This window comes from Zootermopsis nevadensis, unplaced genomic scaffold (genome assembly GCF_977971745.1).
Source record: "Zootermopsis nevadensis isolate Lab colony 2312 unplaced genomic scaffold, Znev_1.0 Znev_ptg000016l, whole genome shotgun sequence".
NCBI lineage: Eukaryota > Metazoa > Arthropoda > Insecta > Blattodea > Termopsidae > Zootermopsis > Zootermopsis nevadensis.
Genome location: NW_028259148.1, coordinates 513,611 through 538,383, shown reverse-complemented (window position 1 = coordinate 538,383; position 24,773 = coordinate 513,611). Strand labels below are relative to the sequence as shown.

General features: G+C 43.2%; 1 protein-coding gene across 2 annotated transcripts in view; it reads left to right on the top strand.

Annotated features, from left to right (window-relative positions):
* Nucleotides 1–24,027, top strand: part of ft (cadherin-related tumor suppressor fat) — a 177,405-nt gene extending 153,378 nt beyond the window's left edge. For both annotated transcript variants that reach the window (XM_087349317.1, XM_087349316.1), the window contains 10 exons: nt 8,740–8,920; nt 9,369–9,622; nt 9,754–11,342; nt 11,845–12,129; nt 12,391–13,860; nt 14,263–15,839; nt 16,178–16,494; nt 16,860–17,155; nt 17,800–18,097; nt 18,432–24,027. In XM_087349317.1, the coding sequence (XP_087205443.1) occupies nt 8,740–8,920; nt 9,369–9,622; nt 9,754–11,342; nt 11,845–12,129; nt 12,391–13,860; nt 14,263–15,839; nt 16,178–16,494; nt 16,860–17,155; nt 17,800–18,097; nt 18,432–20,395 (8,231 nt within the window). In that variant the 3' untranslated portion in view covers nt 20,396–24,027. The remainder of the gene's footprint in view (nt 1–8,739; nt 8,921–9,368; nt 9,623–9,753; nt 11,343–11,844; nt 12,130–12,390; nt 13,861–14,262; nt 15,840–16,177; nt 16,495–16,859; nt 17,156–17,799; nt 18,098–18,431) is intronic.
* Nucleotides 24,028–24,773: the final 746 nt, after the last annotated feature.

Sequence of the window (24,773 nt, the reverse complement as noted above, 5' to 3'; positions counted from 1 at the left end):
TCTTTATCCGCGCTAAAGCGTAAAGAACGCCAGGAAAAGTGAGACTGAACTTACCAAATGTCTGTGTGGATTACTTGTGCGTTCTACGTGATCCCCGTGACCGTTTGGCAACTTCTTCGACACGTATGTTTGGCGGGATTGCATTCATTCGTAGGCAGGCGTTGGGACTAGCAAAGCGGCCGGAGCTGGCTGCTCGTAACGGTGCAGAGAACAGGCACTCCACCTCCACGGCTTCATTCGTGTTCACGGCGGGGTACTTCGGGCAGAGGGGCAGTTTTGCCTTGCAAAAATCACCTTTACCTCTCTGTTAAATACCGAAATTAATTAGTTTAAAAATATAATAGACGCTCAGTGAATCATTACTACTCCAGACTTGTCAGTTCGTCTTTAATTATGCAGAAAATAATGTTGGTCGTTCAGTTGAAAAGGAGACGTGCATTTTAAAATTCCCGTACTGTAGTTAGGGATAGGGATATGTAAGGAAGCGTTCGTGGACTTTGCCTGGAGGGACTGAGGATAGCAACAAAACGCGTGTCGGGATAACCGGTGTCTGGGCTGATTTTTGACTGTGAACTCCCGATAGCAAAAGACGACAATTCATAAATCACTCGACCGCGCATTTCGGCAAACCCGATTCGCAATAGACCAATAGCGGATTGCCTTATCCTGCCCGATTCGTTCTTCTCGTCAGTAATTTAGGTATAAATTTCAAATGACGAAGTTGAAACGAATTACTTTTGGTGAACTTTGCGTCATAGGAGGGTTCTTTTTGCATAATAATGAGATACGTTCACCACGATAATGTTCCTTTGCGCTCGCGTCCCATCCTGAAACAAAAAAGGCCCTTATCTTCGATCAAACTTGGTGTCGCTTGAAGCTATTATCACCTCTTCTCAGAATTCTTAGCAGCACAAAGTCGCCCAGCAATGTGTCAAGGCAGTGGACGATCACTTTTAATCTCGTCATGCCTTTAAAGAGCGAAGTGCTCGAGTCTGGCCTTTGACGTGATATAGCACAAAATCATACGCTGTCCGCGGGTTAACTATGCGATACTTATTACTGATAACAATCCAGAAATCTACCACACACCATAACTGCAGTGTCTCAAGAGAGGGAGAGAGAGGGGGGGGGATAATTTACGGAATACATAACATTACCATAGCAACCCTGAGCTGTTGTTTTTTATGCCAAAAGTATCCAACCATTTCAGGAATTAGTTATGCTGCTATGAGCATAAAAAAGTAATGATTCTATCGAAGCGTTCTGGCCACACGAAGCTTGCACACTGCAGCATGTTAGTTGTTATGTTATGTTATGTTATGTTACGTTACGTTTGAGCTTTTGTGAGCCACGTAATGGCGACTTCTTAACATAGTTTCTGAAGAGAAAGATTTCTTGAGCCTCCGTCTTTGCTGTACCTACAGCATCTCGCAGAGATTAACACCTTACACAAGCAAACAATAGTTTTGTCCGTCCGTCCGTCAGTAGACACAAGAACTCGAGAAAATTACTGACCGGATGTTCACGAAACTTGGTACTGGGGAGTTGTACTAAAATTTGAGCGCACATAATTTTTTGGCCTGCATCGCGGCCCAAAACACAACCCCCCCCCCCACTCACTAATTACGCTTATACCCCGAAAATCGGAAACAGCAGCAGTACTTGAGCTGACATCATCGAAATAACGACTACGGTTAAGTGACGTTTGAGTATAAAGATTTATTCTGTTGTTTGTTGTGTGATATAATTTCAAGGCGTTTAAATGTGATACGCATTTGTGTTCTAAGTGGTATATTGTGCGTGATGGTTTATAATCTCGGACGCAAAACTCCTTGACAGGGAGTGGGTGGTTAGATGTGACGCGACTTGAATGCGACAGCTCAAACCGTTGTTAATTTTTTTTTAAAAAATAGGCGCTGTATTCATATTATTTACTTCGTAACTGAAGAGTGTTTGGGGACAAACATGATACTTTCTATAGTAATTATAATTTATATAAAATAATACATCTTATACGCTTCGTTTCAAGTTTTCAGTCACAGTTCTTTACAAAAGGTCGGGAATTATGTAAAGACAATATAGAGATGATTGTCTTCATAGATGTTGCGCCGTGTAGTCTAACATAAGAAGTAGGAGAGACTATTTGGAAGACATAGACATGAAGATAATATTAAAGCGAATCTTAAAAGCAAAATTCCTGAGGACGTGTACTAGTGGCGGGCCGTTCTCAACATCGTGATGAACCTTCGCGTCCTGTAAAAGACAACGTGAGCGACTATCAGCTTCTGATTAGAGGCACCGCTTCGTGGAATTACGTGGCGCAGGAAATTGATCTCCGTACATGAAAAGGTGCGGATAGCGAGCATTAGTCTCGACGGGACACAAATTCCACGTCTGACATGCAAACAGCTTTATTGTACACGTTGATGTGTACACGAGACATTTGTCCGTCTCTCTCTCTCTCTCTCTCTCTCTCTCGCTCTCTCTGCCTGTGACCTATACCCACCGAGGTTCTACATCCGAGGATGAGACGATTACAAAAGAAGATCATACTATATTGTATGCAGCAGTGCGCCAGCCTCTTCGATCTGTCCGCCAGATTATAACCGGTTTTACACTTAACCCCTATTAATGGCTAACACCTAATAAAACTAATAGTAACATTGCCTACTTGAATGCCTAATCCAAGGGAAATAAATTTGCCTGAGACAAAAGCACGTAATGCACTGACATTTGCGTGTCACAGCTGTTAGTCAGGCCCGCCAGATAAAACGAGGTCCTGCCCTTCATCGTCATTACGTTCTTCAAATGCGTGCTTTTGTTTGACGTAATCGGTTATAAACTATTATGATTAGGTCGCAGTCAGTTGCTCTGTTGTTACCTTCCAAGTTTTATGAACATAAAATGGATATTTTTAACTGCGGAGAATTTTGGCTGTTTCCCGGTTCAGACTCTTTTGTTCCCCGACGTTTCAAACAACGGAAAGATTGTGGACCTTTATCTCTCACGGAGAAAGTAAATAACGTGGATTGTGATCCTTAAATACCTGAAGATGTTGGCGGCAGGTCCATCCGAAACCTTAATAACCATGTACGAGGCTGCGCGGCCTCTAACCGAGAAGACCACAATCCGCCGTGAGAACTTGTGGCCCACTGTTTGAGAACGCAGCTGAATATTCAAGAACACTGTATCAATTTAAGAGATTATTTGTCTTCAAATGAGATGATACAATATGTTCCTTAACTGGAAAATGTAGTGGAATTCGGATTAAATTAGCAAGCGGGAGACACTTTGCCATTAACCCTCTAAACCCGGAAGCTCGTCTAAATTGTATTTAAGAATTCGGTCCGAACCGCGAAGAAAACTCTTCACCTCACCATTACAAAGATCATCTGGTTAACGCTGTTTAAGAAAATAATCGCTGTTTATTCTAAGAATCACAGGAAATCCATAATACAAAATGGAGTTACTGATTGTTAAAGCAGGTGGTATATATAGTTACCTTTGGCGTGTAGAGGGCTGTCCACCCCCACCATATCTCATGTCATGTAGAGTTTTATTAACGCGGTAATGAACATATAAATGCGTGGAATTTCTTTTACGGGATGAACTGTTATAATCTGGATGCAGTAAAGTCCTCTCTGGTTATCATCCTGTGAAAATGGCTCTGTGATCCAACGTTTCGAAGACTGTCTCAGCGGCCATCATCAGGATTGAATTATAACGCATCTCTCAGATGGCTGGTGGCGCGAGAGGACTTCGTTAAAAGTTTGTGCTTCATGGAGTTAGGACGCGAACTTCTCTTCTGGATTATTGTTCTCAGAAGTTCCAGTAGGAGTCAGCACTGCCTTATCATCTACTTCATTCTAATGGTGCTGAACATTGCGCCTTCTGCGATGGTGGACCATGTTGTCTTGTAAATACTGACCGACAATTCAGAGGTGCTTGCTGCCTTCATCATCAGGTGATAAGCAATCGATGCAGAATCCCCAAAAAACAGGCAATCTTGACGCGTACCCTCGCCGTGAAATATCACAGATTTTCAGTAATGTTTCCTGGCATGTCAGAGACTAATGAAGTCAGAAAGCGAGTAGTCTGAAGGTGACCACGTCCACCAAAGGTTAATGACACCGTTTTTTATACTGAATCAGTCCGGTTATTTAAATTTCAGATCTCGTATATCATAAGCACACCAACGATTTTATTCGTAAGTTTTTGTGGGTAACGTTCTTAAAATATTAGGTTATTTCGATGCTGGGTTGGTGAGATATATTTTAGGTAAGAAATATGTACTTAGGATTATTTGCACATTGGCAATTTGCATAATTCATAATTTCGTAGCTTAAGCTATGCATATGAAAACTCTCAAGGGAATGTAAGTTCTTAAGTTGCTTCTAAGATGGCGCAGCAGTTGTGTGCTTAAATTTTATTTGAAATATAAAGCACCAAGAGAATTATGTGGTAAACGAACCAGGAGTGTTGTACATTAATTGCCGCGTAAAACTAATAGGTCCAAAGATCTTGTCCTCGTCGCCGTGTTGATGGAGGCAGCAGGGACCTCTGAAACGTTGGTAAACTTCTACCAGAAGACAGCCATCATTTAGTCCTCATTTATCCCCGAGGTAACCAGAGAATCGATTTAACCCCTCGGCTACGTCCATTAAGAAGTTTGGGCCAAGACGTTGTGTAGACTCGAGGCCACATCTTGGTGTTGGTCATCGATGGGGAAACCAGTGGAGAAGCTGATGGTGGTCTTGTGGGTTGCGACACAGTGTGGAACTAGCAGACCGCAAGAACGTTCCCCCGAAACGTTTGTATCTACTAAAACGTCGACACGAAGTCGCGGTCCAGAACAGCAACCTCACCTCCTCCTGTTATCCGTGATTACTCATAAGAGTCGTGTTTCATGGGATCTTTTTCCGTGCGATGCAGCGGATTTATTAATGCCAGATACGGACCTCATTAACGATTTCGTAAAGGTTGTTATTAGAACGAAGGAATTGAAATCGGGTTATACACGACGTCTCCTCCGTCAGGACCCCCCGTCGTCCCCGTAAGGATGCCTGATGAAGGTACGACACACATTTCAAGCGCTGATGAATATTCCGGTGTCTTATTAGGCAGTGCAGTGTTCCAAGTAAAGCCACGATGCATTGAAGGAGCACTGGAAATAAAAAGAACATTGTAACAAAGAATAAGAAGAAGAAAAACACAAGTGAAACGCGAGTTACTGCCCAAACTTATCTCCCCCCCCCCCCCCCCGCGTCCCTTGAGGCACCGGCCCCTGCTGTCACTTCGAGATGCCCCACTCCAATAACAGAACAAATAGTACACTCGTATCGAATTCAGACGACGAACAAGTGAGCAACACGTCCGGAATTATTTTTTTTTATCAAAATTGCATGTATTGAGGTTTGTATAAGCAAAACCCACAGACACACCCCTTCATGTACCTCGAAGTCCATTCATTTAGCTCGCTGAGACGCGTGGCGGAGGTCCGTAGATCACGGAGTTTTACTTATCTTTTAAAGCTGTTTCTTTATATATTAACAGAACACGTTACATCTCCATTAAAATTAGCAAACGCGTTCTGTCTCCGTCAGTAAGAGCCTTGTGGTTATTAAAGACTGCCCATGCGTAGTCTTCGTTATTGTTTTCAAGTAAGGACGTACTGAAGATTTCTTAAAAAAGCTGTTTATTTATTTCAATACGTTCAAAGGAATGGCCGAGGGTAGCTTGTAGTCTACTCCCGCCCAAAACATCTACACTCGTTATTTACTCGCTGAATCATATTTTTACGTCCATAATCGTCCAGTGGAATGTGGATCACTTGGTACTGAACTACCGGATTAACGTTCGTTGCGAGGGAAGGCGAGAAATGTGTGTGATGCTCCTTCTGCCATTAGCATAATGATGTGTCATGTTGGCAGCCGTGGAGGTGGAGGATTATGGCGCTCGGGGGCAACCCTGACGTCACGACGCCCATACCAACATGGCCGCCCGTCTTGGGAACACGCCCCCATGCTTCACCTCTTCCTGCTCTGAGCAGGGGTGCATATTGTCGCAGATAAACAATATAATGTTGCCCCAAACAAACAAGAACACATCCCAGTTCCCTGTAATAACAGCTTGTTCATAATTAGTGTAATGCATATTAAAAAGTGAATCGAAAATGTCTCATAAACTATATTTTTATTGTTGCCTGCACTGGATTGATAATATAAACATATTTGACGCAGTTAAGGCGTAAAATTGTTGTATGTTGAATGCGATAAGACAAAAGACTGAATTACAACTTACTAGTCACCCTGTACTCTGGCCAAAGTTTGTATTCGACGATGTAAATGTTGGTGTTGTGCGTCTTATATGGAGGATGTGAGTTTTTTTTTTTTGGGGGGGTGGCAATTCTGAGATTTACTGCCATGACTCAGAGTTTAAAATCTTCATCTCAAGATTCGCGAGAGAAGATTCGAGCTTCGAGAACAAAAGGCACGTCGTGATATCGTAATTATGGAAACAGTTGCAAGCGGAGAAGCAAATGTTCTTTTTTGGTTTGAATCTTTCTGAATCCGATCTAGCCGCAGGCGATGTTATTTTATGGCTTGATTGGTGGTTTTGATTCCAGTGTGTGGTGAATCACAATTACGAATCACTTTGAACTACAGATGCAGCGAACTTAATTTTTTTTTTTAGACAGAATTACACAGGGAAACAGCTTCTGTGCACTTCTAGTCCATTTCCCTTAAGAAAACGAAGTCACGAGATTCTCACTCTGTCGACGTTTGAATTAACTGACCAGTTCTCACTAAATTTGGTATGAGCAGTAATCCTAACGTAGTAACCTTTGGTTTTGTACAGTTGGCAATAACAATATGATACACGACGGGGGGAAAAGCAGCTCCACTTAATCTAGGGTCTTCAAATTGTGAATTTTTATAGATGTTTCAATTGAACGCAACTTTTGTTGGCGTAATTCTTCTGTGGTCCGTGTATAACCACACGTTTTCGTATGAAATCTATATTTTTAGCTTTCCTTTAGATAGTTACAGTTAATTATTAACGTGGCGACGGTGGGTAAATCCAACGAATTTAACGTAGACAATGCGCATATTTAAGTGATGAATATTTTACCATTGTAGTCAGAAAACGTCATTTTGACCCATCCATTAGCAGTATTTTTGCTATTCAAACAATCCCTTGGCTGTTCTTGAAAGTCACACTTCCCGTGTCCGACTTTGAAACGACAATAATCCAAGGCAGCCAACCACCCACGATCAGGAACAAAAATTTCCCTTCGGTTTAAAACAAAAACGAATTCTGGTCACAACAGTGCTCATAGAAACTTGTTTACAATCTCGTCCGAGATACGGAGCCACTAGCCAGCCGATTTGTCTGGTTCTGCCTGTCTGCAGGCTGGCCAGCGATCCGAACGGTCGCTGGAAACTGCACGCTCAGAACATTGCGTCTCATTGTCAGTGGCGGCTTGTGGTTCATCAGCAATGACGCATTTCTTATCCATATCCCTGACAGAAATCAATGAGTTAGTTAACAAGATATAAGCTGCAGTGGTAACATGAAAGGCGTTCTTTTCTTTAAGTGTGGATCCACTCTAGAGCTTTTATTGGCGTGGTGACGCAGACTTTTTTTATCCCTCATAAGTGACTAAATTACCGTGGATGACGGTGGTTTTAAAATTGAGGCAGAATTTTCTTCCGAAACGTTGGTATACTCACAAGACTCGACTCTCTTCAGAGCGAAGTGCCATGATTATCTTGATTCGTCGATTACTTCAGGGTCACCCTATGCGCCCTGCGTCCTCGAGTAAAGTTGAATCGGTCCCCGGAACGTGCACATCAGCATCTGTGTATTTCCTCTTCAGTCCCTCGTCGGATTTGCTTCACAGGAGACGTAAACCCTGTACATGAGCGGCCATGTTCTGTGTGAGTGGGAGCGAGACGGAAGTACTTTGCTGAGGTTCCCTCCTGAGTGATTATCCTGTCAGGACGAGATGAAAGCGATCTGACAAACGCTCTTCAGGGATACTCCAGTCCCATTAAAACGCGCTGCGAGTACCACGAAAAATCACTGCGAAGATAATTAATAGTGTAGCTTGAACACCCTGTATAGTATCTGAAGATCGTGTGTCTGTTTGTCTAACGACCCGATCAGATCCTTCGACGGTAATGGTTGGGACGTCCGAGGTAATCGAGTTCGTCCATACAAGAGCTGGAATTAAATCAGGAAGGAAACTACGGACAGGGTTGAATGTCGTTTTAGGCTAATGTCCCCGAGAGATTGAAGTCAAGTCACGTGGATAAAGACGGACAGGTGCTTCTGAGGTGTCTCAGTTCTGGAGGCAGATACTCGGGTGTCTCAGACGTATTTTTAACTTTGTCAACATCCATCCATCATTTGACCATCGTATCGCATTTGTTAGTAAAAAAAACCCTAAAATTATTTTCACGTGGTAAAGAAATGTCAGCCTTTTATAGAATGCGAACTACCGTTCGCTTCCACAAGAACGCGCCACTGGACTCTGTCTTAAGACAGTTGAATATAGTATACAACCTCACCTGTTATTTATTTAATCCATTTTAATATTATCCCCCCTCCCATCTGGGCATAGGTCTCCTTTCACGTTCTTCGGATAAAACTGTGTATTGAGTTTCTCTCTCTGACGCGTGCTACACGGCCCGCTCATCTCATTCCCCACCGCTGATCTTTCGTTTTTGGGAACAGGCACTCCTCCCCTGACAGGCTCAGGGACTGTTCGCGTCGTGGTCCAGGATGTCAACGACCACGGCCCGGAGTTCGAACGGCAGGCGTACAGCGCCACCGTGCGGGAGAACTTGCCCCCTGGATCTCCGGTGCTTCAGCCACTCGCCACGGACAAAGACGCCGACCTCAACTCCAAGATAAGGTGAGAAGTTGCACGTTGGCTGTTTCCCATTCTGAACAGAACAATAGCTGGAGAAGAATGCCGATTGGGGAGGGGGGGGGATATGACGTTTCTCTTTTAGTCTCGCAGTGTAACCACACCCAAAACGGATACAGTGGGAGGTAATTTCAAGAGAGAGGCTGTCCTCACTAAACAAAAATCAGCAATTACGTAGGAACGTTACCCTTGAGTGATTCTCAAAATGTGATACAGCTAGCGTCTTTGGATGCAGTACGTCACAGCCGAATACAATGGCCGTCGGTTATCATGGACAAGAGGACAGACAGGCAGAAGGGTAAACATCAGACAGACAATCAAACGGGCAAATAAACAAGTCTCAGAGCCCGTTCGTTTTTCCACCGTCATGTCACAATGCATTGTCCGTTTCAAGCCCCCAAAGCATTACTAGAGGCTGCTGTTCCCGCCACAGGTACAGTTTGTTGGGTGACAACGTGGAGAGATTCCGGGTGGATGCTGACTCTGGGCTGATAACGACGGCCGTGGAACTGGACCGTGAGGAAGTGCAGGGCTACCACCTCACCCTCGTTGCACAGGACTCCAGTGTGACGGAGCCACGCGCCTCGGCCGTCAACCTGACCATCACTGTCCTGGACGAGAATGACAATGCTCCGCGCTTCTCCAGTCAGCACTACATCGTGCATGTCCCAGACCGCACGCAACCAGGTATCTGCATCCTACCAGAAATTCAACTCCTGCAAAAACCGTAAATTGTAAACTAATTTCGTGTGCTTATGACGCCCTGAAAAAGTACATTTCCTTTAATATCCTTGCCCCTTTCTCTCTCTCTTCCACAGGCCAGTTTGTGTTTGGAGCCAAAGCCGTGGACTCCGATGAGGGAGCCAACAGCCGCGTGGCTTTCTCTCTGGGCGGGGACGACGCTGCCCTGTTTTCCGTAGACCGTGACACTGGGGTCGTAAAGGCTGCTCGCGAGCTATCAGAAGCGGGTGGAAGAGGGCGAGAGTTCCGGGTGCAACTTCAGGCTCGAGATGGCGGCAGAGAAGCCAAGACGGCCACAGCTGAACTCACAGTTCAGCTGCGTCCTTCAGGACTCTTTCCAAGCCTTACCGCACCTCGGGAAACCAAGTTCTCTCTCCCAGAGGACGTTGCAGCGGGCAAGGTCATCACGCAGTTCAGCGCAACATCTCCAAAGCCACGGCCAACCGGAGAAATTCACTTTGCAGTCGCGGGCGGTAACGTTGGCGATGCTTTGAGAGTCGATCCGAATACTGGCGAAGTGCTCGTAGCAGGAGGAGGGCTCGATTTTGAAACAGCGCCCCAGTACATCGTCTGGATCGAAGCGAGGGACTCTGATGTCCCACCTCTCCGTAGTGTCTTGCAGCTTGTCATCAACGTCACAGATGCAAATGACAATGCCCCTGTAATGGAGAATGCCATGTACAATGCCAGTATCCTTGAGGAAGAGCCTCCACCACAGAAAGTGGTACAAGTTCGAGCGACGGATGCCGACTCAGGAATCAACGGGCAACTCGTGTACCGTCTGGTAAATGATGAGGATGGTGCTTTTGAGATGGATGCCGAAACCGGTGAAATATACACCAGTGTTCGTCTGGACAGAGAGAGCATCGCGAGCTACCAGCTCACTGTTGAAGCACTGGACCAGGGGCGTCCTCAGCTCACGGGCTGTGCCACCGTTGTGGTCACAGTCCTAGACAAGAATGACAATCCTCCTCGATTTACACGGCTCTTCAGCGTCAATGTCACAGAAAATGCAGAACCAGGTGCATTTGTGATTAAGGTTACAAGTTCTGATTTGGACATCGGAGAAAATGCAAATGCAACATACAGTTTCACTGAGAATCCTGGGGAGAAATTCTCCATTGATGCCACTACGGGTAATGTGACTGTTTCTGGTCCACTGGATAGAGAAGCCCAGGATGAGTACTTGCTCAAGGTGGCAGCAGTGGACGGAGCGTGGCGCGCCGAGACGCCGCTCACAATTACGATCCAGGACCAAAATGACAATGCACCAGAGTTTGAACACTCGTACTACAGCTTTAACTTCCCAGAACTTCAGCGCAGTGTCGTGTTCGTGGGGCAAGTATCAGCGGCTGACAGGGACAAACAGGGTCCGAACTCCGTCATCTCATACTCACTACAACATCCGTCTGATCTGTTCACCGTTGATCCCGCCAGTGGAGAACTCTTCTCCAAGAGATCTCTCCGTTACAAACACACGGCACTGGAGCCCTCTCCAGAGAATCAGTATGCCCTCACTGTCATGGCTACAGACAATGGAAAGCCACCAATGTCATCAGAATGTCTGGTTACTGTCAATGTGGTTGACGCCAACAACAACGCTCCAAAATTTGAGCAGGTGGAATACTTCACACCTGTTCCAGAAAATGCTGTGACGGGACAGCAGGTACAGTAACTGACTATATTTATAAAATATCACATTTTCATGTAACGCAAACAAATGTTGTAGACCCCAGTGACATTCCTACTCATCAATTTTGATTTAGTGTTGCTAATGACAGAGATCAAGTCAAAGACGTGATGAGAAATACTAAAGTAATTGAAACTCATTTTCGATTTTAAAGTTTAAAGTCTGGTAATAAAAGCTTTGTTCCAGATGCACTTGTTATTGTCCTCCTTAAAACGGGATGCTTTCACTTTTAAAAGTACTTTCACTTAATGGTTTACCCATAGTGGAATTATCAGAACATTATTAATTTTTTCCGTCTGCATCGGCCACTTTAAATATTTGTATTTCACGAGCTGTTCATTGTTCAATTCTGCGTATGAAAGTGCAAAGCTCTCATTAAATGACAAAAAATGGCTTCAACGTAGTGATTTATATGTTGTATAGCACTTTTGGATTTTGAAAAATTTTCAAACCATTTACTTTTCTGGTTCTTGCATAGATTATCCGAGTGACGGCAAAAGATGACGCGGACTTCGGAGTGAACGCAGAGGTGGAGTATGTGAAGATTGGTGGTAATGGTTCTGAGCTGTTCGATGTGGGTAAGACGAGTGGCTGGGTGTCAGTAACAGCTGCTTCCCTTGCTGGCAGGCTGCTGGAGTCATACACCCTCGTGGTAAGGGCAGTAGACAAAGGAGTTCCACCCCAGAGCGACCAGGCCGTCATCACACTTGTAGTAACAGGGCAGAATCGTTATAGTCCTGTGTTCACTGCCTTGAGCTATCAGGTGAGTAAACATGATTGATATTCAGCAAAAAAGTCCAACACCTAAAAATAAAGCAAAAGTATTTACCATTTCTATTTGTACAAAACTCGTAATTGACAGAAATATTAGAGGGTTGTTATATCAGCTTGTTTCTATTGATATCAAAGCTCCTGTAGCAACACCAGATTGCACACAGTAATTGATATGAATTAATATCACAGTAATCGATTATAGAGAAACCAAAATATATGCACATCATTCAGAGTTTCTTTGTTTCTTCAGGTAATTGTACCAGAAAATGAACCACTTGGGGCCACTATTGTTACCATGACCGCTGCAGATGGGGATGAAGGTCCAAACGGCATCGTTCGGTACTCTATCTCGAGTGGGAACGAAAGAGAAGAGTTTCGTGTGGATCCCGTGACGGGCGCTGTCACAATTCATCAGCAGCTTGACTACGATACGGTGCCAGAATATCGCCTCAACATCACTGCGTCTGACTTGGGCTTTGAACCGCGTCATGCACCGGCCATGCTCACCGTCACGCTCACAGACATCAATGATAATGCCCCCGTGTTCAACCAGACGTCATATGAGGCGTTCTTACCAGAAAACACCCCGCCACACTCGACGGTTTATCGCGTGCAAGCGCATGATGTCGATTCAGCCAAGAATGCTATAATCCAGTACTCTGTTGTTGGTGGAAGTGGTAAAGATGTCTTCAGCATTGAATCCAAAACGGGCGTTATATTCTCCAAGATGAGTTTTGATTATGAAGAGCAGAATACGTATGTTCTTGATATCTTGGCTGCTAATCCAGATTCACCCATGTATGGTTCAACCAAAATAGTTGTTCGTATCACTGGTATGAACGAATTCTATCCGAGATTCATGCAACCGGTTTTCCATTTTGATGTATCTGAGTCTGCTGAAGTTGGTACCAGTGTTGGAATGATTCAAGCTACAGACCAGGATGCTGGAGATGATGGTGTAGTATTTTACTTGTTCGTTGGATCCAGTAATGATCGTGGGTTCAATATAGGATCAGAAACGGGCGTGATCAAGGTGTCACGAAGACTGGACAGAGAAACTCAAAATCGTGTCGTGCTGACTGTAATGGCAAAGAACGCTGGTGGTATAAGAGGAAATGATACAGATGAGGCTCAGGTGATAGTCTCAATACAAGATGGAAATGATCCACCAGAGTTTCAGCAAGCCCTGTATGATGCTGTAGTATCTGAAGGCGCTTCACCAGGTACCAAAGTTATCACTGTGAAGGCAGTGGACAAGGATGTGAGACCTCAAAACAACCAGTTCTCATATTCTATCATTGGCGGGAATCAGGGACATGTGTTCAAGGTTGATCCTTCAACAGGTGACATTGAAACAACTTCACTACTGGATCGTGAGACTGTACCTGCATACACCCTGACGTTAGGTGCTATAGATACTGGTTCACCACCACAGACTGGCACAACTACTGTCAGGATTGCCGTGCAGGATGTTAATGACAATGGCCCGGTGTTCGACCCCCCCGAAGTGATAGGCTATGTGTCAGAGAATGAACCGCCCAACACCAGTGTGATGACTTTGAGTGCCACAGACCCTGATCTGCCACCAAATGGGGCACCTTTCACATACCGGCTTGTTGGAGGGCATCAGAAAGACCTGCTGACTGTGGAGAAACATAGTGGCGTTATCAAGACGACAAGAAGTATTGACCGAGAGACCACCCCTAGGCTTGATGTATTGGTGAGTGTGCTGTCTTTTTATTGCTAGTTTTGTTGAAGGTACCTGTTATCAGACATGAATTAATCATTTTATATTTATAAGCTGATGGTTAATAGAACAGCAGAGATTCCAGTAGAGGGCTTTGACTATGCTTCTATGTCCAAAACTAGAAACATGAAATATATGCCAACTTTTCTCTTAACCTGTTAATTTTAGTGAAAAAGTATTCAAAAACAAAATGTCTGTTATGTTACTTAAGTCTGCCATGTTGATATTACAATTTTGTGAGATTTAAAAGTACGAATTTTGGGTAGCCTCCAGTGGCATTACTTCTGTGACAAATTAAACAAATGTGTTATCATAATCACATTGCCTTTTTTAGCAGATATTAAGTGACATTAAATCACAATATTTTTATTGCAGGTGGAAGTAGAGGACAGCGGCGAACCTCGAATGAAATCGCAGCACCCTGTCACCATCTTGGTGCTGGACCAGAATGATAGCCCATCTACACCTCGAGCAGTCCATGTCTTGGTCCATGCTTTCAGTGATGCATTCCCAGTAGGGAAGATTGCTGATGTTCATCCGAATGATGCTGATACTTCAGGCGAATACCACTGCAAAATAGTGTCCAACGCTCCGTCACCCCGAGGCGTCCTTACAATCCCAACTGGATGCGACCTTCACACTTCCAAAGTGACACCAGGATCTGGATACTCCCTCACTGTATCTGGCAATGACGGCAGACATCCGGATGTCATCTCGACCGTTTCCGTGGAGTTCATTTCATTTAACAATTCCACGGTAGAACACAGCGTGACCCTCCGACTGGAAAACATGACCGCTTCCAAGTTCCTGACCCATTTTTACAAGGGCCTGCTTGACGTGCTAAAATCCACTTTTGGTGTTGGTGATACAGTGTACCTGTACAGCCTACACGAGGCTGACGGGGGGCTGGAGTTGTCTGTAGCTGCAAGAAGTCCAAAAGGCTATCATGGCAAGGCTCAGATGGTGGATATGCTTGGTAGAAAAAGAGCCACAATTCAGCAACTTCTTCAATCTGCAGCTATAACTGTTGGTTACACACCATGCCAGAAACCAACCTGTGAAAATGGGGGCCAGTGCAGCGATGGGATTCACGTCCATAGTGAGACTAGAATCACAGACAGCCAGACAGTTGTGTTCACATCTCCCACGGTCAGTCATGACTTCATGTGCCGGTGTACGGAAGGTTTTACAGGGAAACGGTGTGACAGAAGGCAGGACCCATGCTCTCCAAATCCTTGTCAAGCTGGTGGAACTTGCAGGCGCCAAGGATTTGATTTCCAATGCGTCTGTTCGCCTCTCCGAGAAGGCAAACTTTGCGAGTTGGAGCGTGGTGATGTTTGTGATGGGAATCCTTGTCTGAATGGCGGTTCTTGCCGTGAGAGTCCTGATGGCTCCAGCTTCTTTTGTCTCTGTCGTCCTGGATACAGAGGCAATCAGTGTGAAGCTTCTGCTGATTCCTGCAGACCCAATCCTTGTCTACATGGTGGTTTGTGCATTAGTTTGAAACCAGGCTACCGCTGCAGCTGTCCTGAAGCCAGATATGGCCGCCACTGTGAAAGAGCAACCTATGGCTTCAATGAACTTTCTTTCATGACCTTCCCATCCCTGGATGCTGGTACGAATGATATCTCCGTTGTGTTTGCAACGACAAAACCAGACGCATTACTCGTGTACAACTTCGGAGCCCAGACAGGTGGGAGATCAGACTTTGTGGCCCTAGAGCTTGTGGCTGGGCGCGCAGTGTTCTCTTATGGCGGGGCTCGCACTGCTATTACTTCTGTGATGGTGAACGGTGGCTCATTGGCTGATGGGGAGTGGCACAAGGTGATGGCAACCCGGAATGGACGGGTTGTGTCGCTGAGTGTGGCATCCTGCACTGAAAGTGGAGATGTCTGCAAGGACTGTCGGCCTGGAGATATTTCATGCTACGCTGATGACATTGGTCCAGCAGGGTGAGTGAGGCTCTGAATCAGATCTTGCTTTTCAGGAGATGTTTCTCCCCAGTCTAGTGACACAGTAAGCCTAAGCGGCCAAAAATGAAAGTTTCAGTATATTCTGTCAGCATAAACTGAACACAATATATCCATGTGTTAAAGGTTGTGGTGATAATACAGAGACAAAGGAGGGGCGATACTATTTATTACATTGAAAGTGGATTTCACAGCATGATTCATATATCATCAGCTTAAATGGTAGCAATATATGTCAAGTGTCTTGCTTTTGTTCTTGAGATGTTCATTGTCTGTTTTTAAGGGTTCATGTCTTACTGACATTTGAGTATTTCTTTCAGAACACTCAATTTCAACAACCAGCCAATGTGGGTTGGAGGTCTTGCTTCTGCAGATGCAATCCTCGAGCGACCTGGACAGGTTCATTCCGATGACTTGGTAGGTTGTGTGCATAGTGTCTCAGTTAATGGAAGAGCTTTAAATCTGAGCAATCCTCTGCGTGTCCGGGAAGTTGACTCAACATGTGGGAGATCCCCTGGTCGCAGCCCGTGCTCTGCTCCTGAGAATACTGTGTTAGAAGTGAACCCGTGTGGGCCCATGGGTTCCTGCCTGGACCGCTGGAAAACTGTTGCGTGTGTCTGTCCCAGTACTGGATCAAGTAAGTAAATAATAGTTTGAAGGATAACTTAATTACCTTTTGCCCTTGCAACACAAATAGTCAATTAAGTTTTGTAAGTGAAATTAGCGGGATACCAATATGCAAACACAGTTAAAGGCAGAATAAAGTAACACGAGGACTGTGTTACTACATTTTGCAATTGTAACTGCAGAACATTTTACGTCCAGAACTATCAACATAACAAATAGATTTGCCTACTACACACACGCATGCGTGTCTAAAGAAATTTTGCTGGTGCCTGCCCATGTTTGAGAGAAAGGGAACAGCGCACAGATATTCAATTAAGAGAATGTCAAGTAACTTCCTTATTTAGGTAATGTAATAATGAATGTGGATACTTTCAGCATCCATTGGACATCTTGTAGCTCCTGACTGTCGTGAATCTCTTCAGCCTATAAGCCTTGGTGAAGGAGCATTCCTAGAATATCGGGTATCAGACAAACATCGGCGCATGCAGTTGTTAGAGTCGATGTATGGAGGATCTACATTATGGAGGAAAGAAGCTGTACCAGGGAAAGTGAACAGGGAGAATGCTCAAAGCCCATCTCCTGCTAAAAGCCTCAGTATTGTCTTCAGGACAGTCCAAGCCGATGGACTGCTAGTCTACACTGCCACTAATAACGACTTCACATCTCTAGAGGTATGCGTGCTGTTGCCCAGTTCTTAAACTGAAAGCGTAACTATATAACTCAAATGTAATAGTACGTGCCTTTTTAATACAGAAACAACGTTAGACATTAAAATCCTGCACTGATGTATATATGTTAATAAACGGAAGAATGTTGAATGTTCCAAAAGACTACACGGCACAACAACCCACAAAACTGTAAAGCACTTTGTAAGTAACAGGTGCAAGGTAAGTTTTTTACGCAGAATACACATCACTTATTTCATTAGAACGAGCCGGCGTAGCTCAGTCGGTATAGTGACTGGCTACGGACTGGGCGACCGGGGTTCGATCCCCGACGGGGGTAGAGGATTTTTCCCCTAGCCTCTGCGTCCAGACCGGCTCTGGGGCCCGCCCAGCCTCCTATCCAATGGGTACCGGGGTCCTTTCCCGGGGGTAAAGCCGGCCGGGCGTGATGCTGACCACTCACCCCCATCTAATGCTGAGGTCAAGAATGAGTAGGAGCTGTACCTCCACTCCCCCCAAGCGCCTACATGGCGTATAGTGGGACAGCTTTACTTTTTATTCCATTAGAACACCATAATGGGTGACTTTCTTCCAGTAACCTGGTATGTAAAGTCATGTAGCTTAAAAGTAATTGAATTATTTTGATGCAGCTTCGAGGTGGCCAGTTGATGTATGTGTCACGGTTGGGGGCAGCACGGACACCAGTAAATATGACTGTGATGTCACCATCTGGCAGTAGTCACAGTGGCGGGTTGGCTGATGGGAATTGGCATAATGTAACTCTCACGTCTCACAACCGTGGCCTCCGACTCCTCCTCGATGGCGTTCGAGTCGGAGATGAACTCGATCTGGCTGGAGTGCATGACTTCCTGGATCCTTACCTCACAGTTGTGTTTTTAGGAGGTGTGAAGAGGGAGTTATTTGCTGCCCAAGATTCTGCTCCAGTTGGTACGTGTACTAATCAAATAAAACCTTCACAATAGGAAGTTGCACTTTAAAAACTCTTTAAAGAATATATCTGCTGTTTTAATTTTTAACTGACTTGCATTGGGAAATGTATTAGAAACATTATAAATGACACAGCTGCATAAGTTCATAAAAGTATTTGCCGTGATATTTGAGAACGGACTTGAATTATTGCATTTAATTTTAACAAGGCATTAATATGTCTGAGATATATTTGAATATGTTTGATTTGGACAGTCATCACTTTATTAACTAAATACATAAAAGGGAATAATGCCATGCAACAGTGATACCAAAACACAGCCCTTTGTTTCAGTATTTGAAGGCTGTTTTGCCAACTTCAGCATCAACAACGAAGTACAACCGTTCAATGGATCCGGTAGTATCTTGTCTGAGGTACTCCAATATGGAAAGATTGGAACCGGCTGTTCAGGCCCTGTGGGAGGTGTGAGCACTGCCACAGCACCAGATCCTCTCAGTATAGGAATCACCCTCGTCATTGTGTTCTTTGTCATTCTTCTGGTTGCCATACTTGTCAGTTTCGTTGTCTTCCGACTGCGATGGCAGAAGAAAGAGAAAGGTGATGGGCCAGGGGGCAGCCCAGGAACAGCGACTCTAGTCACAGGTGGTGGTGTTGGTGTACCTAGTGGTGGGGGTGATTGCCGTGAAGGTCCACCCAGCTTTCTCTCAGAGACTGGCGATGTTCTGAGGGGTGGCCACCATATTGTAGCACCAGAATTGATATCTAAGAAATACAAAGAACGAGAAATTGTCGGGACAGAAATGAGACCTCAGAGACCTGATATAATAGAAAGAGAAGTTGTAAGCAAGTCCCTGCCACAACACCCACCTCTCCCACCTCCTGGTGCTACATCACAGAGTCAAGGACAACCTCATCACCCGCATGAGCAGCCACAACCGACTAGTGGAACAGTGGACTTAGAGGTGCCAGAACATTATGACTTGGAAAATGCAAGTTCCATAGCACCATCTGACATAGACATTGTGTATCACTATAAAGGTTATCGTGAAGGGGGTAATGTTAGAAAATACAAAGCAACTCCACCTCATCTGCCGCCTAGTGCTGGAGGTGGCGGCGGAGGAGGTCCAGTAGCTAGTTACCACCACAAGCACCAAGCATCAGCGCAGCAGCAACATCGACACTCCCCACATCATTTCCCTCCTGGAACACGGTCTGTTGTACCACCACCTCCAGCCTCCAGGGTAGATTCTCCACCAAGTACTGGTGCTGGTGGAAGCTCCAGTGGAGGTGGGAAACTGCTTCAGAGCACACCTCTTGCACGTCTCAGTCCCAGCTCTGAGTTGTCTGCTCAGCAGACTCCAAGGATCTTAACGCTGCAGGACATCAGTGGGAAGCCACTGCAGTCAGCTCTCTTGGCAACCACATCATCCTCTGGTGGGAAGGATGCCAGCGAGCGAAGCCTCAATAGCCCAGTCATGAGCCAGCTGAGTGGACAGAGCTCGGCAGCAAGTCGTAAGGCAGGGCCCGGTGGAGGTGCTGGCGCTGGAGATGGGGGATCAGGAGGTGCAGTTGGGCTCACTGCAGAGGAGATAGAGCGGCTCAATTCCCGGCCACGAACTTCCAGTCTTGTCAGCACCTTGGATGCTGTTTCCAGTTCCAGTGAAGCTCCACGAGGACGCAGGTTACTGGAATCAGGGGCTGGACCTCCACCACCGGTGGTCCATCATCTCAACCACCTGCACCATGCAGCCGCAAGTGCAGATCCGCATCTGGACAACCACAGCTCAACTACAACAGATGAGAGTGGAAATGACTCCTTTACCTGCTCTGAGTTTGAGTACGATAACAACACTAACTCAGAGAACGCGAGCAACACCAAACGTGGCGAGGCCATGTTTGGTGCAGCAGGGAAACTGCCTTTGGCAGAGGCAGAAGATGAAGAGAGACGGGGTGCAGAAAGTGGGGGTGGAACTGGAAGTAAACCTCCCATACCACCTGTACCCGCATCCTATGACGGTTTTGATTCCTCATTCCGCGGCTCCCTAAGCACTCTTGTCGCATCAGACGACGACCTGTCGACACACATGGGAGCACCAATCTACAGGCCCCACAATGGTTCTCCATCGGCAGGAGCAGCCCTTGGTTGGGATTATCTCTTAAATTGGGGGCCCAATTTTGAAAGTCTTGTGGGTGTTTTCAAGGACATTGCAGAGCTCCCAGACTCGGTGAATAACCGTGCAGCCGTGTCTCTAAGACTTCCAAGTAGTGTTCCCAAACCATCAGAAGAATATGTGTGACATCAGATCTGTTATGTTCTTGCTTCATTCTCTTCATAAGAGAATGTAATAAATTACATGCACATAGAAATTTCTTTGCACACTGAACATTTCGTTATTCAATGATCAGTTTCAACATTTATCATATGGGAATAGGGGATTTGAATCCCCATACATCAGGGCCGCCGGCTGGATTTAACTCTGGTGGGAGTTGGTGGTACTGGTATGCTACTACAACTTACTGCCAGTACAACTGCATCTAAGCTGAGATGCAAGGCTGACAAAGGTTAAGAGCATTGTTAATTCCTATAATGCACCATTCAGGATACATCAAAAGCAAGTATATTTTTTTGGAAAAATATGAAGTTTTGGTTTGAAGAACGGTAAGAATGTTTTCAAAAGTTATTTTTTTAGTATCTGAACTTATCCCAAAATTAATTAAGTGCCTTGCTTTAGTGTAAGCTAAGAAAGTACAGGAATTGGATGAAAGGATCTGCCATCCATTTGTATATTCTGCCAATCAGTTACTGATGCACCAAAGTCCTTCTGTCTGTATATGTGTCAAGAATTGAGAAATTCTATCTGAATACAAAATAATACTGTGTAATAAGTGAAGTTACTGCACATGTTTTGTGAAGTGACCAGAACATTGTCTGTGATGTGGATGAATGTGCTTGAAAAAGCAAAGAGATGCTGCTATCTTCAAAATTCAGGAATGTGTCAAAGAATTTATAGGACAGTTTACAGGTAACATTTATGCTTTCTTAAGGACCTGCAAAATGATAATTAAACTTCTGAGTACTATTAATGCTGTGAAACTGTGGGAGCATGCTTATAAGTCACTAATACATGCATCGTCTCATTAAGTGACTTACAATTCACATGTAGTAGAACTATTTTAATTTTGGTGTAATTGACAGAGCATCCAGAATTTTTGGTGTGTGTTTCTTTTTAATGCACCAAAATCCCTCCCAAAGAAACTTCATAACACTAAAAGACACAAAGAATTCAGGAGCATGAAATTAACCTCAAGCAGAAATGGTACATTCCTGATAATAAATTTCAAACTTTGAAACTAGTTTACTGCAGTTGACTGTGAAACACTGAGATTTATCTTCTAGAGACCTAGTTAATCCAGCTGTGTATTTCGTTGCCGTACTTCTTAAGAGGACGTTATTACCTAGCTAAGCATGACAGTTACAGCTTCCTCTCAAAACCCGTTAAAATGATAGCTGATGTGATTTGCTGAACCCTGTTTCAACTTTATATTTTGACTTGTCGTCTTGTCTATTGATCTGGAAGCATTCAGGTTTTAATGTTAATGATTTGATTATTATTTACAAAATTTGTGCCATCCTTTTGTTAGTATGTGGGAGCGTAGTTAATTAGTTTAATGGAACTGTCTTTTTGGAGATATAAAATGTCACACAAACTTACTATTTGACTATAAGACACGTCATGTTTGTAAATTGTTAACAGAGTACAGTAAAAGATTCCACTTAGCTTAAAACTCCGGTCACTTTGTCATATGTTTTCAAGTATAATATTTCACCTATAATTTTTATGAGTTTAACATATAATTAAAGAGTTTACCTTTCCTAATAAGACCATCTGCCTGCCACAGACAATAAGCTTATCAGTGTTTCTGGTCTGACCCTTCCAAGACGCCATCACTTAGCAGAACAGCTGTGTGATTGGCCATCACAGCTGATACTCTCTTTTTGTACAAAAAAGTGGAAGTATGTTATACGGTTCTTGAAAAAAGAACTGCCTAAAATGCTTTAAATACAACAAAACTCTACATCCATAATATGTACTCTCTACAAGTTAAAGCTCAGTTGATTCAATAAAACCTTCCAAGGACTTGCCATCCTTAAAAACTATTCATCAGGGATTTATCTAATATGCTAGTGTAATGTAAATGAGCCATTTGTAATAAGTCTCTCTCTATATTAAACTGCTACTTAATACTTTTTATATTTATTTCTTCATCAGAGTCAGAAATTTTGAAGCCATTAACTTTTATTGTTCAAGAACAGGGGATTTATATCTCCTTTTGAGTCGGCTGCTGGTCAGACTTAACCGCGGTGCAGTACTGCACAGACTGATAAGGTTAACTTAAATGCTTCCTTTTCATGGTATGATCTTAGAAAACATTTCTTCCTACTCTGCATAAGTAAAAACTACAACAGTATTTAAAACTATGTGGTAATCTACCACATTCAAACAGCTTTAATTAAAGCCAACTTAATTGGCTTATATAAATCATTACCTAAGGTGTTTCTCCTTGTCAAATGGTTATTCTTAAATGTATTGTTTTTCCTGGGCACGAGTGTCGGGTTTCAGAAGCAATAGTTCGGGTTTTCATTAAGTCAGAAAATTTAATTGTAGTGTCGCTGAAAGTATCATGCAGAATCTACCAGTAGCATAGCTTAACAGGGGAGTGGAATGAAAAGCTAATAATTTCGGGAGTGATGTTACAATTATTTACTTTTGCAATAAAAGCTGCTGCAGTATGTCCACATTTAAAATGGCAAAATTTTTTTAGACAGACACAGGAATAGCTTTGTGCTCTGGAGGCATCATCCCCAGTATCCATCTTTACAGGCAACTACTTTAAACAAAATTACTGATTTCTTTTCTTTCTTTACAGGGCTATTGTAATAGACTGTTTAAAGGCATTGAAAATATTAAAATACAGTATTTATAAGATACACAATTTGAGAGGGAACAATATATACATAACCTTCAGTAATTCTGTAATGTACAATTTTATTTACATTTCAGATTTTAAAATTCTGAAATTCAGTTCTGTAAACTGGATATTCATTACATTTTTCTGGCTTATTAAAATGCCATGTCGTTGTATTACCTGTGCTTCACATATTCAGTACACAAAGAATATATCCACTGTCTGATGAGCTAGGTATATTTAATTGATTTTTGTCAAAGGGAATAAAGTAGTTGGTGGCATTCTTTTACAGTGACTTGCTCTAAATTCAGTGCTGAACTTTTATTAGTGATGTGAGGAATTTTTTTTTTCTTTGCAGAAAACATTGTACAAAGAAGAGATATTCTGATATAACAGGAAGAAAAAGTACCTTTTCCTTAAAATCTCACAATCAGATTCTGTTATCCGAAACTGTAGGAGAATTAATTCAGTCACTTCACATGTAACAGACGTACTTATAATTTATTCTTTCCCCTGTGTCCACTCCTCCCATAACTATGCTACTGAAAGTCACAAATTTAAATAGAATCCAAGTAATGAATTTTTATAAATATTCTCTAATCACTTCTTGTCTGAAGAGTTTAAGACTATATGCTCAATTATTTGCCACGTAGCTTTGGTACAAATTAACAGAGTGTTTGTTGCCATATTTTAATGAAACTGTCTTGTTCAAAAGAATGTGCTGGCAATGAAACAAACTTCTTGTAAATATAATTTGTATAATTTTTTTTGTACTGACATTATTTTGTATGTACTGTATGTGTGTATGATTTTTATAGAATGTGCAAATAATGTGAACATGGAAGAAGATTTCAATATTGTTTTTAGCCATAAGCGGTAGTGCCAAATTTATATTCCAGTTTTGTACATACATGTGTTAGACATATGAACTTTGTAATAATAAAATTTATCATGAAATATATCCTGTTTGTTAATGATTTGCTCCTGTTCAATAGTATCAGTACTCAATAGTATTTCACCCGACTTATTTTGGTTCTTTGCGTTCTAGTCTTAAATGTTCAACAAATTGTTCTACAGATGGCAAGTTTTACTATGTAAATAGTTTTAGTGAAAGATGAAATGCATAAAAATGGCTCTTAGGGATGGTTTTAACTGTTCTCAGACTTATAAGTTCAGTATTTACTGTCTGTGTTTTTATTCCAGGTCATTCTCAGCAAAAAGTGGACCTTGTTCAGTCCACTTAGATAAGGGTGTATAATTCTGTTCTGGTGCACTATGTAGTAGCATTTAGAGCGTTAAACCAACATTTTGTGATTAGTACACAGTTCCACCTGTTAAGTATATTTTTAGATAAATGTGAGAGAGTGTTCTTACAATAGGGTCTTTCAGTGCCTCACTCCCCTTCCACAGTGGAGCTGTAACCACTGCCCTGTTACTTGACTTTTACTTCACAGGTAACCCAGAGGCTATATCTACAGACAGTAAAACCTAATAAATAAAACTATCAAAATCAACAAATAAAAAATTGATAGTGGAACCACGGTTCCGGAGAATCTGACGTAAATACGTCTTTGTATTTAAATTATATTTAGGCAATAAATACAATGAAAGGAAGTTTATATATATTAGCTTTATTCTAAATATTCCCTTTATACATGCTTTATAATTGAGTAAATAGTTTGATTAAGACATTGCTTCTTTAACTTG